The 16,093-nt window shown below is 44.5% G+C and overlaps 1 protein-coding gene across 3 annotated transcripts in view; it reads left to right on the top strand.

The window, feature by feature from the left end:
* Positions 1–764: 764 nt before the first annotated feature.
* The window catches only part of DTWD2 (DTW motif tRNA-uridine aminocarboxypropyltransferase 2), a 128,714-nt gene continuing 113,385 nt past the window's right edge, over positions 765–16,093 (top strand). For all 3 annotated transcript variants that reach the window (XM_084833928.1, XM_084833927.1, XM_084833926.1), the window contains exon 1: positions 765–965. In XM_084833928.1, coding sequence (XP_084690054.1) covers positions 781–965 — 185 coding nt within the window. In that variant the 5' untranslated portion in view covers positions 765–780. The remainder of the gene's footprint in view (positions 966–16,093) is intronic.

Below are 16,093 nucleotides of genomic sequence, written 5' to 3'. Positions count from 1 at the left end.
CCAGGAGCTTGCTCTGAGTACCAGAACTAAACGGAGCGCACAGTTATTCCACACAAAGTTCCCTTCCAAAGCTTTCTTCATTTCAACAGTATAATTTAGGAAAGGGGGGGAAGGCATTTGTTGCTGTTATTAAATAGCAGTCAGAAATCCTTCCGAAAATAATGCAAATCATCCAGAGATCTACCTTCTGCCCTCGACACTGATATACCATATCTACTGACAAACATCTGGAATATTCACTATAACAAGACAGGGCCTCTTGCTCAACCCTATCCTACTGTGGTCCAACGGTATGTGCTGCCCTGCAAACGTCCATAGCGTCGAAGCCTTGGAAATGCAAAGGGTCCGTGGGCTCGGACAGACAATAATGCTTCTCATCCTCAGCACGCGTCCCTGGGAGTAAACCCCACTTCGCCAACTGAAGCATTTCTAAGTCAATGTAAATAGGACCGGCCCGGAAAACAAAACAATCTTTTGATCTTAATGAACTTTCGCTACTCCAGGATGCCAACTTCCAACCCTACCCTCCCTACCCAGGAATAGCGAGAAGTGCAGAGACGCCCCCGCTCGGTCACCACTGCAACTCCCAAAGAAGCGGCTCGCCCTTCCCGTCGCGTTTTGATTGGCTGAGCATGCCGGGGAACGGGTCGAGAAGGCACATCCAATCACATGACAAGAGGTTGGCCAGGCACGTGTCGACGACTTTCAGGCCGTTCCCGGGTGCGCCACGGGGTCCTAGCGCCCCCTGCTGCGCGCCTCCCAGTAGGGCGGGAAGGAGCCATGGAAGAAGAGGCGCTGCCGACGGGTGAAGCGGCGGGCGACAGAGAGGAGGAGGAAGAGAAGCAGCAACGCACTACAGCCCCCGTTACCATGGGCGGGCCGGAGGAAGAAAGTGAAGGCTGCGAGGGCCTCTGGGAGTTGCCCGTAGAGTTCAGCGCGCGGAGGCCAGAGTGCGGCCGCTGCGGGTGAGTAAGAAAAGCCAGGCCGACGGTCCCGGGCAGTCACGTGACTCTGACTGGCGGCGTGCGCGTTTCGCGCCCTCTACCGGTCGAGAGGCTGCAACGCAACACCCCCCCCCCCTTTCCCGGTCAGTGCCTGGAGGCTCTTTGTATTATGTCTCTCGGAGGAGGGCTTTCCTCGTCGCCCCTTTGTTCTCACCTCTTTTAGAGGAAATGGTCCACTTGTTTGAAGGGATGGCTAAAAAGGAGTAATTAAGGGCGCAATCCTATGCATGTTTAGATAAGGGGAAAAGCCCTACAATTGGTGTTTTTCTGTCTAAACATGCATAGAGGGTTCGTCTGTTGCAGTAAACCCAACAAAGAGTCTTGTGGCAGCTCAACAGACTTAACAGATTTGTGCTGGCATAGGTTTTCCTGGATTATAGCTCACTCCATCAGATGTATGTAGCTTTATTTATTTATTTGTTGCATTTATTGTTGTTCAGTCGTTCAGTCGTGTCCGACTCTTCGTGACCCCATGGACCATAGCACGCCAGGCCTTCCTGTCCTGCGCTCTCTCCCGGAGCGTGCTCAAGTTCATATTCATTGCATCCGTGATGCTATCTAGCCATCTCATCCTCTGCCGTCCCCTTCTCCTTTTGCCTTCAGTCTTTCCCAGCATCAGGGTCTTTTCCAGGGAGTTTTCTCTTCGCATTAGGTGGCCAAAATATTGGAGCTTCAGCTTCAGTATCTGTCCTTCCAATGAGCAGTCAGGGTTGATTTCCTTTAGGATGGACTGATTTGACCTCCTTGCAGTCCAGGGGACTCGTAAGAGTCTTCTCCAGCACCACAGTTCGAAAGCATCAATTCTTCGGCACTCAGCCTTCCTTATAGCCCCGCTCTCACAACCATACGTTACTACTGGGAAAACCATAGCTTTGATTAGATGGACCTTTGTCGGCAAGGTGATGTCTCTGCTTCTTACTATGCTGTCTAGGTTGGCCATAGCTTTCCTCCCAAGGAGCAAGCGTCTTTTAATTTCATGGCTGATTTCACCGTCTGCAGTGATCTTGGAGCCCAAGAAAATAAAATCTGTCACTGCTTCCATTTCTTCCCCTTCTATATGCCAGGAAGTGACGGGGCCAGATGCCATGATCTTCGTTTTTTTAATGTTGAGTTTCAAACCAGCTTTTGCACTCTCCTCTTTCACCCTCAACAAGAGGCTCTTTAGATCCTCTTCGCTTTCTGCCATTAGGGTGGTATCGTCTGCATATCGGAGGTTGTTGATAATTCTCCCAGCAATCTTAATTCCGACCTCTGATTCATCCAACCCGGCATTTCTGATGATGTACTCTGCATATAAGTTAAATAAGCAGGGTGACAATATGCAGCCTTGTCGTACTCCTTTCCCAATTTTGAACCACTCGGTTGTTCCATGTCTGGTTCTTACTGTTGCTTCCTGACCCAGGAACGGCCTGAAAGTCGTCGACACCTGCCTGGCCAACCTCTTGTCATGTGATTGGATGTGCCTTCTCGACCCGTTCCCCGGCATGCTCAGCCAATCAAAACGCGATGGGAAGGGCGAGCCGCTTCTTTGGGAGTTGCAGTTCCTCAGTGGTGACCGAGCGGGGGCGTCTCTGCACTTCTCGCTATTCCTGGTAGGGAGGGTAGGGTTGGAAGTTGCATTTATACCCCGCCATTTTTCCTCTTGCAAGGAACCCAAGGCGGCTTACATTATCCTCCTCCTCCTTCTCTCCATTTTATCCTCACAACAACAACCCTGTGAGGTAGGTTGGGCTGAGAGTCTGTGAGGGGCCCAAAGTCACCCAGTGAACTTCCATGGCCGAGTGGGGACTAAAAGTAGAACCCAGATGTCCCGGCTCCCAATCCAGTACTCTCACCACTACACCACACTGGCTCTCAGTGTGGAGAATTTCTTATGGAGAATTTCTTCTTTTTATGGAGAATTTCAGGTTTATGTGGAGTACATGTGGGTTGGGGAAGAATTGTAAACAGTGAAGTCAGAAGGAAATTATATTCAGAAAGCACTTACCTAGTGCCAGAGTGCTTGTGCTATCAGCAACAAATGCACTGTGAATGACCACTGTTAGAGTGCCATCCTATGCATGTTTAGATAGGAAAAATTCCTACAACTCCCAGCGCTTCCCAGCCAACCATGCTGGCTGGGGCATGCTGGGAGTTGTAGCACTTTTTCCTGTCTAAACATGCATAGGATTGTGCCCTTAATAATGTAATTGTCACTGTCAGTACTTCCTGCATTTAGGGCGCAATCCTAGGTAGATAGGCAGCCGCCTCTGACCTTGGAGGTGACCGCCTATCCTAAGCAAGGCAGGAGAGGCACAGGCGGATCGTTCCCTCCACGTCTCTCCTTCCTTGCTCTTTTTCGCTAGACAGCCGTTTTTGCTGTCTAGTGGCAGGGGCGGGGGGCAGCCGGGAGAGGAAGCTGCCGTATGACACATAGGATGTGTCGTATGCGCAGCTCCACTCTCCCTTCCCTGGAACACCCCCAGCCCCACCCCTTTTCAGTTGCTTCGTGCTCGTCTTCTGAGTGTGGAGGATGGGGCTTCTCTGCGCTGCCTCCGAGACAGCGCGGATGAGGGGTGGGGTTGGATTTTTGGGAACCGACCTCAGAGCACAGGCTCCTAGGTCGGTTCCCAGACTAGAGCATATCTATTGCTCTCTTAATTTCTTGCTGAACTCACTGCTTACAGTTCTCACCCATATGTTCTGTATATAAATATGAACTCTCAGTAACACATCATGCATTTGAAGAGGGCTGTACTGCACAAAAGCTTATGCCAGAATAAATGTATTAGTAATTAAGGTGCCATATGACTCTTCTGTGCTCTCTCTCCATGTTGCCTTTATTCTAGTCATGTTTTCTACCATTCCCTCAGTGGCTGTGTAAGGGGTCAGCACCCTGGGATGTTTGCTGAGGTCCCAGCACCTCAGCAATGCCAGCCAACCACTGCTGTTGAAGTGCAGCACCCACTGGGACATTTGTGGCCCCTTGTATGGCAGCCCCGCCCCGCCTCTGTGCTGTGCAGAGCAAGAACAACATATCCTACCCACTCCTTCACTGCCATCCAGACTCGGTTCACAAGTGGCACAGGGCAGCAGCTGCTGTTACTTCTTGCTCACCTGTGAAAATGGCCAAATGAGTGGTGGCTGCAAGGAAGGGCCATCCACCTCCAATCATTTGCCCAATCCAACCTGGTGCTCTCCAGATGTTTTGGACTACAACTCCCAGCATTCCTGACCACTGAAGTTCAAAACACCTGGAGAGTACTAGATTGTGGAGGTTTGGCTTGACCTCTCCCTCTGGTGGCCAGAGGGAGCACAGAAGTCAAACTAGCAAAGAATGGGACAAGTCAGCTGTTCCCATTGTTCTACCCAGCTAGGGAAATGGACAGAGGCAGGTATCTAGTTGGACTGCCCAGCAAGTGAAAGCCATGGCTGCCTCCTCATCATTGCTTATCCTCTTTCTCTCTCAGGATGGCTGGGAAGATTGGGTCCTGTGGCACTACCTCAGGACAGGCTGTGTGCAAGCCTCTGCCTTGGTAGCCCTCTGTAGCAGAGAAGGTTGAGTCCAGTCCCCACTATTGCATTCCTACAGGGAGAGGGCAAGTGGGCAAAGGTGGCAAGGCACAGACACCTCATCCTCTTGCTCACTTACTTGCATGCTCCCTCTGGATGGCATGGTGATGTGGGTCCAGCAAGCCCAGTTTTCCCCACTGCATTGCCCAAAAAGAGGGAGGGAAAGCAAGTAGAGGCCTTCCAGCTATTTCTTGCAGCTATCATAAGTAAGCGTATCTGTGTGATTTGCAATAGCATGGTAGTAAGTAAGGTTCATTTAAAGAATGGGGGAAGTTGCTTCATTATTGTAACCAATTTAAAGTTGGCATTTGGTTTAAAGAATACAAATGTATACTGTCAAATCAGGCATGTACCAACCCACATGTATGCAATCCCTGTATCTACACATGCACACATATGGGCAGCTTTCTTTGTCAGCTCTAGCTTGGTAAAGAACTGTGCAGCACACTTCTGAGGAAGAAGTTCCTAGGATTAGTAGGATGTTTCATGTGCTTCTTTCGCTTCCTATAGGAAGCCCCCTTCAGTAGGGTTCTCATGTATCATTTAGAAATTCTACAAATGGGAACTGCAAAAAATGTAGCAGTGTGGAAGAGTACACTGTTCATCCATCCATCCATGCCCACCTTTCCATTCCCTCGCCCAGAAAAACCCAGCATTCCATGGCCACAGCAGATGCACAGCCCTCATTGGGCTGTTCTTGGATATTTTTGCCCCCTTGGGTTTTTTTAAATGTACTTCTGCAAACTTTGGAGTTCCTCTGAGCACTGTGTATTGACTCTATAGACTTTGACACTCAGTACCCGAATTCACGTTTATTTGTTTGTTGGATTTGTATCCCATCCTTCTGTCAAATGCTGCTCAAGGCAGGTAGCAATAATAACATAAATACAATAAAATATAAAGTAAAATTATAAAAATAGGGCAGATAAAACATCACTAGAATCAATAAAAACAACCCATTAAAACCAACTATAACATATTTACAAGTCAGCTTATGGACCAAAGACCTGTCTAAATAAACATGCCCTTGCCTGCTAGCCAAAGGGCATCATAGACTGGGCTAGAAAGGCCTCTCTTGCCCTTAGCAAACTGGGCCTTCCCTCAGGTTCCTGACCCATGTGCTTCAGACATTGGCAGGACAGATAGAAGGGGCTATCCTGAGATTCTTAAGGGCAGGCTTGTATAAGAGAACACAGTCTTTCAGATAACCTGGTCCCAAGCTATGTAGGACTTAGTAGGTCATAACTAGCACTTTAAATTGTGCTCTCCCATCCCGAGAGCTGATTGTTGTTCAAGTTTTTATATGTACAAGAATTGTGAAACTGAGGAGTTACAGTTAACAAGTATCTGTAAGTCCAGGAGAAAAACAAGATTTCATCTACTGAGGTCAGCTTGGGTCAAAGGGGTTGAAAACAAGGCCCTGTCAATTTCTCCAAGGCTAGAGTTTCAGGAAAAAGCCAAACTAACATAGCTTGTTGTAGCAGTTATTTTGTAGTCTGGCTGCTCTAGGCTTTGCAGGTGACACTCCTTTGGTGCTTGAAAATCCCGATCTTGCAGTCATCACAATGTACTAAACCTTGGATCCCTTCTCAGAGACGTTTTGTGGTTAGCTGGCTTCTTTGCAGTGTTTTCATCACTGGCTCAAGCTTTGCTGGGATTTCGCTGAGGAATCTTGGCCCCAGTTTTCTGGGAATGCTTATTTTGGAAGCAAGCAACTCCCTTGATGTGTCCAATAGGATTTTTGTTCCTGGGCGATTCTGAGTAGTAGGACTCCAGCAGACAAAACGGTTCTAGCTCCTGTGTGTGGTTGGTGTCCCCATCAGATGATCGTCTTCATCACCTGATGAGGAGTGTGGGGTTCTCTCAGGTTTGTGCGGGTGCTTTACAATGGAAAAGGTTGAGTGGGGCTCTACACAAGTGTTTATGTGGATCTTGGAGCTCCTAACACATATGACCCAAGACAATAGCAACTCTGTGGGGAGATCTCTGGGTATGTCACTGTGGCTAATTTCTATATTCTGATGTAGCTCAACAGTTCTGTCTAGAGCATCTGGGTTTCTGGAATCCCACCATGAAGCCTGAATAAGTCTGCATCCTGTCTTTTGTCTCTGAGTATGCATCCACAATTGTGTAGCTAGTTGGAACTTGCTGTCTCTTTTATAATGTAAGTGCAGAGTAGTTAAGCAGGTGGACCTAGCTTCTACATAATTTTCTGATTGCTTGGCTAGACCATTGACATTAAAAAATGGGCCTTTTTCCCATTGGGAAAAAGAACGGTTCATCCCCGCTAAGAGGCCTGCGTTGATCTAAGATTCCCATACATATGTGAGATTTTACTCCCTGTTTGTGTCAGAGCAACATCTAATTAGGACCCGAATTATGCTGTCTCTCGGACCATCCTCTCTGCAAAGAACCAATTACACTCTCTCTCAGACCATCCTGTCTTCAAGGAACTCTGCATATGGTTTGAAACCCAAAATTCTGCTCAAGTAGGTAACATGTAGCTAGGTAAATTAGGTTGACTAGATCCATTTTTATTTGGAATTTTGTGTATGTGCTAGTTACCTTTCCTTGATCCTCTCCCACACTCCCAATTTTATTTATATATTTGGATATTTGGCAGCATCATTTTAAAAGAAAATTTCTCATTAAAACCTTCCTGATGTGCAGGACTGCACAGTTGTTAAGCTACCCCTTGTGCTCTTAGGATATTCATAAGGTTTGTTAAGTCAGATGTTTGCTGGGCTATGGGATAGAAAGTCCACAGAACCTTTCTTTTTTGTATTTCTTTTTCTAGACTTGGGATGAAGAGAGGTTCTTTGGCAATAGGGCTTAGAACATCCTTCTCCAACCTGGTGCCCTCCAGATGTGTTGGATTACGGCTCCCATCATTCCCACATATGGAGAGGGTGGCTTAGAATGTCCTTATACATCTAGCAGCCTAGAGTGTTCAGGTGAGGCCTGTGGTAGCAGCCTAGCCATAATTCCTCTTGGGGGAACTCTTCTAAAGAAAAGGTCCACTAGCAGTTTGCACAGCTGAGGCTAGTGCACCAACTGTGCCTGTTCCTAAAGATGTCTGATCTGGGGCCGATCTACATTGCGCCCGTCATCGCAATGAATTTGGTGTCCTGTCGGGTTAAACGCTCTCACATTAAAATGTGATTATCTACACTCACCCATTTTCCCCATTGCAGTGCTTCATCGAATGCTCGAGCTCGGTTCACACGTGAGCGCTGTGCTGTTTTCCTGCTCTTAAAGACAGAGGCTCTCATTGGAGGATCAGAAACTCTTCCTGTTTCTGCCGATTCCACGCCCACCACACTCACAGCTCTCGACGGCCCCATGTCATCTTCTGGCTACTGATCGCATAGCTTCCTCAGCACTCAGTGTTTCCTCAGCAACAAGCAAAGGGCTGGATGTGCACACGCTTGTCTGATCTCAGAAGCTAAGCAGGTTCAGTAGTGGGATGGGCGACCACCTGGAGATCAAGCTTCCTTCATTGAGCAGGGGGTTGTTTTATCCCTTCAAATGAGACTAAGTTTTACCCCCTTCGGCTTTTTTTTTTTCTAATTCAGGCATGATCTTCGAAGATTCAAAAATTCAAAGTTTTAAAAATTCGAAGATTTGAAAATTTGGAGATTTGAAGCTTCAGCTCTTTGGATTTTCGAATCTTCGAAGATTCGAATCTTTGAAGATCATGCCTGAAGGGGGGGGGAATTGCGGCGAAGCCATGATTCTTCGAAGATAATGCCTTAATTTAAAAAAAAAAAAAAAGCCAAAGGGGGTAAAACTTAGTCTCATTTGAAGGGATAGAACAACACCCTGCTCAGTGAAGGAAGCTTGATCTCCAGGTGGTCGCCCATCCCACTACTGAACCTGCTTAGCTTCTGAGATCAGACAAGCGTGTGCACATCCAGCCCTTTGCTTGTTGCTGAGGAAACACTGAGTGCTGAGGAAGCTATGCAATCAGTAGGCGGAAGACGACATGGGGCCGTCGAGAGCTGTGATTGGACAAGAGGGAAATACTGTTCAGAAACTTCAGCTGGTCCAGAATGCTGCAGCCAGACTGTTAACTGGGGACAGTTAGAGGAAGCATGTGACTCCCTTGTTACTTTCCGGGCACAATTCAAAGTGCTGGTTATGACCTATAAAGTCCTATATGGCATGGGATCAGGCTACCCGAAAGACCGCCTTCTCTCATATGAGCCTGCCTGGTTCTTAAGATCTTCTGGAAAGGCCCTTCTTTTGAGACAGCTGCCTCAGAGGTGTGTTTGGTGGTGGCCTAAGAGAAGTCCTTTTCAGTGGCTGCTCCCAGACTGTGGAACTCCCTCCCAAGGGAGGCTAGGTTTGCTCCCTCTCTGTTGTCCTTCTGACAGGAGGAAAAGACCACTTTATTCGAAACCTTTGGCCTGTAAGTGGGTTTGTTGGGTTGGGTGATGAACTCTTTCTGTAAGCCACCTTGAGTACCACATTGTGGTAGAAAGGCGGGGTACAAATCAAATAAATTTAAAGTCATCCCCCCTCCCAGAGCCGTAAAAGTCCCTTACACTAGAGGCTTAGCCTATCCAGCGTCCAAGTCAGATGTGTAATTTTGCTCCTACTGACTCTCAGCCTAACTTGCCTCACAGGGCTGTAGTGAGGATAAAATGGAGAGGAGGAGGATCACATATGCTGCCTTGGTCTCTTTGGAGGAAAAGGCACAATATAAATGTAACAAATAAATAAATACTGTAAGGGTATCCTCAGCTGCACTGCTTTATTTTAACCCAATTGGTAGAGTGTGTTAGGGGCTCTAGGCCATAGTCTAGGACCTAGCCTGATAAGCTACTTGTAACAGCATGTGATTTAGCCCTAGACAGACCTCCTCAAGCACATGGGTTAATGGTGATATTTACACCAGACTTGAAAATATGTGCGTAACCACCACTAATAGAAGAGATCCCTGCACGGACACAGAGGGGTACTTCCCATGGGAAAACATGGTATGCGAAGGAGGCTTTAGCACTGGGAAGTTAAAAAAAAATTCTAAAAAACCCCCCTCATCAGAATGGCTTATGAAAATTGCAAGGGCTTTCACAGAACTCAGGAATTACATAAACATATCTGCTAAATAATGGAATTGTCTTAAAGGGCTCTCCTAATATTATCATGTAGCATTCATTCTGTTACATTTATTAAGTGTTGGAGAAAGCACTGTAAGAAGTATGTGTGCTTTATTCTGTCTGACACAAGATTGACAGAACAGGCCCCTCTTCTGAAAGGCACTGGTGGCTTGTAAACAGACCCATTAGGGACTTAATTAGGAGGGACTAAGAGATCCCTCATAACTTACAAAGCTTATTCCCACCATCTAACACATTAGCCAGCGCATTAATTCTCAAAGCCAAGGCAGCCTTGAATTATGAATGAGGTATTTCAAAGCCCTTTTCCCCTTCTGTTTGACTGACAAATCTCCAAAGTTAAATTTAATAAATCTGTCTTGGTGATGATTGTCATGACTGACATGGGGGAAAATGTCAAGGCTAGCACATATGTCCCAGGCACAGAGGAAGTGTTAGCACAATTAGGATGGAAAGTTCACAAGTCATGAAGAGACTGCGGAATCATATTTTATATCAAAACTCCTCTGATTTATTAAACTTCACAGTTCAGTCACTTCAGAGCTGTTGAGCGCAAAGTAGCTATTTGCAAGTCTCTGCTTTTCAAGCTCATCTGAATCTCCCACCTGCTCTGCACAAGCAGTAGTGGCTGCTTGGACTTACAGATACATTTAATACATAAATTATTTCAGACAGAAATTTTCTTGCTTTCATAAATACAGGCTGAGGTTTCATAACCCAATTAGAAAAATGAGGCCAAATAAGTCAGGCTGGAAGGAAGTGTATGAGGAAAAGCAGCTAGGAAACATCCCTTCATACTTATTTTCTTAGGCTATTTGAAGCCACAGTCAACTCAGGGAGATGGATGTAATTCAGTTCTAGCCCACTGATCCCACAATTAAAAAAAACACAAAAGCAAAAAACCAGCAGAACAAATTAAGCAATTGGAAAACAAATCTAAGGTTTTATTGTGTATTCTCTCTCTCACTCTCTCTGATATACACATACAGTCCTAGAATCCACAATATTCTAGTATGAAACCAGAGTTGGACTAGCTACCATCTCAGTTCTTTGCAAGAAGTTCTATAGGACAAAATAAACAGGCTACTACCAAAAATCAGCATTTCCAGAAAACGTTGAATTGGAAAATTTTCCAGTGCAAATTAGGTTTCTTTGCTTATGGTCATTTGCATAGGAAAAGTTTCATTTCGCATCAGAAAATGTTCTGATGCACTAGAGCAGGGATGGGCAACTTGTGGTCCTCCAAACGTTTTGGCCTACAACTCCCAACATCCCTTACCATTGACTGTGCTGGCTAGAACTGATGGAAGTTGTAGGCCAAAGCATCTGGAGGGCACAAATTGCCCACCCCTTCCCTAGAAAGATCTAATTTAGCATGTTTTTTTTACTTGTATTTACTAAAAAAAAGCTATAAAAAAAGTACACATGTTCATTTTTGCCCCAATCTGCCACAAGTATTTGATCTTGAGGGGAAAAATTGAAGCGTACTTAATGTGATTTAAATGTTACCTTATGTAGACATTTTATTGGAAAATTTGTAAAAATTTAAAGACGGATAGCATGTACTTCCCTTACATTGTTTAAATTTAAGGGTGGGAAAAGGCACTGAAAACTGGTGACACACTAAGGGGGCAATCCTATTTGATCCTCTATGGGTACTTGTAAGCCTCCAGAGTTGGAGGCTTATGAGTCCAACGCACAGCTCTGCATTGTAGCTAGAAGGGCATTTTTGCTTTCTTCTACAAGCCACACACGTCTGATTCTGCATAGGGTGAAAAGTGAGTCAGGAAGCCATAATGGAAATTAAGTAACCAACAGCTGAAGAAGGAGCATTTTTGTCCATCTAGGGGAGGCTTTGGGAAAGAAGAGAGAAGATGGCTGGGGATACCTCGTAGCCCCACGTCCCCAGGCTTCTCCCATCCCCACCCACTGGCACATCCCCTTTCACCCCTCTACAAGCTCACATTTGTGAGCTTGTACAGGCAATCGGCTCAGTTCTCTCCATTCCAGCTGTGAGGGGGAGGGGTGCTCAGATTCCTGAGTCTGAGGTCAGAGCTCTGTCTCCAGCCTAGAATCCAGGAATCCAAAATATCCTATGTCCCCCGGACGTTGTCTAGGGAGCCATAGTATTGCTCCCTAATTAATTTTAGCAACCCAAATAATGTGCATGAAATACTGACAATCACTCATCTATTTCAACAGAGTTCTACTCTCTTCCACTGAGGTTGTTGAGGCACCTTCAGTTTTGCTGTCACTATTTATTAGTTCAATTTCAGTCTGAGACATATATGAATTTCAGTGACAATGACATATGTGTTTTCTCTCACATACTTGCTAAGGCTAATACCTGAAAAATATTCATTACAACTTTGAAACTGCCAACCTTTCCTAATATTGTATTTGCAGTTGGCATACATTCATTTTTACTAATCAGCTTATGAAACAAAAAAACATTCCACAGAAAAATAAGCACTGGAAGCTTTTTCACCCCACATCATTGGCTACCTGGGAGAGAATTGAGCTGGAATAAAACCATTCCCAGACATTGTGGCAAGCAGCAAGAAGATATAAGTCAGTTCCTGGGTTCCCTCTTTGTCACACCCCAAAGTGTGGTTGAATTCCCAGTGGTTAAAGAGTTCTGTGGGACAAAGCAAATGAGATGCTGACGATAAAACAGAATTACTGGTAAGCCTCCCCACCAAAGAAACTGGGCTCACTATGCCAGAGTCAGGTTTAGCTCCCATTCCAGCAGTATATCTAATCACACAGTTTACTTTCTCCCATGTAAATGAATGACTACATGTATTGATGCTAGACCAGTGTTTTCCAAAATTCTTTAATCTCACTTCTCCTTCTAAATCTACGCTACTTTTCACATTCTCCCAAGACAGCACCAGGGTAGCTGCCATAGCACAGTGGTAGAACATATGCTTTGCATGCAGAAGGTCAAAGGTTCTGTCCATGCAGGGCTGGGAAAGAACCATGTCCGAAACCTTGGAGAGCCACTACCAGTCAGTGTAGGTAGTACTGAGCTAGATAGACCAGTGATCTGTCTCAATATAAGGCAGCTTCATGTGTTCATAGGTTGGTGGACAAATGTATGGAAATCCTTACATGCAGCAGCATACATGTAGTCTGTAGCTGTCAATGGGGATGTGTAGACAAGGCAAGGGGATATTTTTAGTAGGAAGAGAGTTCCCATCACTCCTTTTTTTGCCCAACTCCATTCATTTGCTTATCTGCTGAGGTCAGCTTTGAATGGAGAAAAGGAATGAGGTTGTCAGTGCTAAAGGGGGGTTAGCTTTGCACTCCCGTGGAGTGTCTGGTAGATGGGAAGGTGTAAACAGGCAGGCAGGCTCCCCAGGGCTGGAAACAGATGAGAAGGAGGTATGAAGCCTGCCTGAATGCTCCAGGAACTGACCTGAAGGATGGGAACTGAATGGCTCCTGTTTACCTAATTTCCTTTATGGCTTCCTGACTCACTTATCACCCTATGCAGAATCAGAGGTGTGTGGCTTGTAGAAGCAAGCAATTCTGGCAATAGTAGCAATGGATCACTTCCTGCTCTCCAGCAGTTGTGCACTCCTGAAGGTGACTCCCTCCTGAAGGCCCATCCCGCTATATAAGAACTTAGGCACTTGAGAATTGTATTTGATTTGTGAATTAAGTAGAATTTGTCTTTAATTCCCATTTGGCATAGCGTACTAAAATGACTGGTTTTTTTAATAGGTCATCTCCAGGGATAGGTTTATTATGGTTACAGCCTTTCTGTGCCATGCTATAATTGTCAAGTTGTTAGTTTTCTTACGAACTCCCAAAGAAGCACAATTGAATACTGACTGATGTGCATGAGTACTGCAGCTTACTAAGGAGACTGCTGGTTTGTGAGTTGAGGGCAAAGAGAAAGCTTGACTATATTTGAGGGTGCACACCTTATAAATTCAAATGATTAGAACCATTGCCGTTGATTTAAATGAGTCTGGACTGCATCTATTCCCTTGTTCGTTCCTCACTGACATGAATAGGAGGGTGCACTTTCTACAGTTCTCAGGTCAATGAGTCTGTGCAGTAGGAATCTCCAGTGGGTTGTGCCTTTTCTAGCAAAATGCCCATCATTATGACGAGTGGTATCTATAGAGGAAAAGCTTTCATACTGCAAGGAAACTGGTGAACGTCAGCTGTGCATCTCCCTGTACACCCAGAATCTTTATAGCTCATCCCATGATATCTCCACCAGGTCAATTGGTACCAGGGATGGAGAGCACGTTTTGCCTTTGCTGCATCCCCAAGTGCAGTATTTTATTTTTCCCACAATGAATAGAAGTGATTCACATGTGTGAGAGAAAGTAAAGGCACACACTCAAGTACACCATTGGAGTGGGAGTTAAAGTATTCCCCTGCCCCTAATGATGTCAGCAGTTGAAAACTGAGTCTGCTCATATCTAAATCCCATCCTGGATTCTGTTTCAAACTGCACAATCCTATGCATATTTACTCACAAGTAAGTTCCTTGGCGGTCCTAGGCAAGTGTGTGTAGAATTGCAGGCCAAGTGATACTAGCATGTAATGCAATGATGGTATGCTGGTATGGAATATTGGGAAATAGCTTTATAGGTAAATTTTAATTGGAGAAGTTGATTTCACATACCATCTGATTTATTTGGCTTATATTTAACAATTAGGAACATTGCCAATATGTGAACATGTATTTGGCTACTAGAATCCAGTAACCAGAATATTACTTGTATTTTTGCCAAGCTAATTTTGTGGCACCAGAGCATATCTGAAGCAGCATATTTGTTTGCATTGCAATCTCGTGTGACTTTGTGCTGGCATTATTTTTAGTATGCTGTATGCTTGGGTCTTAATGTGGTAGCATAGTGAGTTAGGATCAGGTTTTAAGACTTTATGGGGGTTGGTTAGTACATCATGAATTGTGATCTTTTAGGCCACTCATCCTATACCCACTCAGTTTGGCGGCTTCCTGTTTTGATCTGCTGGCATTTAAAAAAATGCAAAAAACATTAGGCATCATTGGATGACCATCTCCCTTGGCTGATGAAAACAACAGGAGCCTCTGACTGCAGCACTGACTAATCTTGTTAATGAATGTCACTACCCTTTTGATCAGTGTTGTCTTCTGTAATTATATTAACTGCAATCTTGCCTTGAGGGTTGTATCTTATTGTGTGTGATTGAGAAAAGGAGGACATTTCAGAGTAGACTGAAATTGGAGATGAAAGTCATGAGCCATATTAATAATAGAAAATACTCACTTAAAATATGACCTGTTTTTTTAAAAAAGGACTATTCACTTTTTGCCTTTGAGCACATTTAATATATTGTGGTGGTGGAAAAAGAACAACACTGCTAAACCTAAAAAAATGTTTACAAATGAAGTGTGTTATTTTTTCCCCCCGTGGAAGCATTAATTAAACAATTAAGTTGAAAATATACTTCTGTTCTCAAGATTTGCATAACGAGCCTTTGAATCATAGAGTATAGGTATCTTTAGAAACATGTTAAAAGGTACGAGGATCTTGTTTTCTTCTAATATCATGCAGCATTAGCACTGGTGAAAAGCTTTTTCAGCAGCTTAGTTCATAACTTCTACAAAAATAATTGTTTGAGCAAACATGTTTGCTTTTGCATCTTGAAAATCCTTAACATCTTAATTTTATTGGCATATATGTTGTTCACTGTTTTGATGCAATAACTAACAAAAGTAAGTTACCACTAGTTTTTCTTTAAGCAAAAATATCTGTCTTCATCAGCATTTCCATCAAGTTTAATATCTCCTTAATCTTAATTGGTTCTGCTAATTCCCTAAAGTTTTGGTAAAGGTTCTGACTGCAGGCTGTGGATACAGAACATCCAACCAACTACGGTAATGAAATGTTGCCTCAGAATAATGTGATAAGGACTTCAAAATACTGAAGAAGGAAAAATATTCAAGAGGCTGTTGTATAAAGGCTTTTTGTTTGGAAGGACAGAGCAACATAAACCAGTTAATACAATTTGTTCTTGCCGTGCCACAAAGAGGTGTTTTAAGTATCTTTTAAAGGGGTGCCTGTGATTTTATTCAATGGAATATAGTAATGAATAGTTTTCGAGAGCAAATGTGGTTGCTCCATTATCTCTCTGCTGCTCTCAGAATCATATTTAGGTGCTTTTCTCTATCAGCTGCATTTTTGTCTTGGAAATTATTGGCAATGGCCTTAAGTTTGCAAACTGAAGAGCTGCAAAGAAGAAAGTGGGGGGCAGTGCACTAAAGCCATCTTCTTTGCAGACACCACTTGGTGAGAAATATTAGAGCAGGTAGGTCTGCAGCAACATACCTGTTCTAAAATGGGGAGATCTCTCCTCTGCAGGATTCATAGGGAATAACAATGAGGAGCTGCTGCATCTTGATTGGCA

The sequence above is a fragment of the Heloderma suspectum genome, chromosome 2 (genome assembly GCF_057233095.1).
Source record: "Heloderma suspectum isolate Gila_16-S chromosome 2, 16-S_ref, whole genome shotgun sequence".
In the NCBI taxonomy this organism is placed as follows: domain Eukaryota; kingdom Metazoa; phylum Chordata; class Lepidosauria; order Squamata; family Helodermatidae; genus Heloderma; species Heloderma suspectum.
This window is presented reverse-complemented; position numbering and strand designations above follow the sequence as displayed.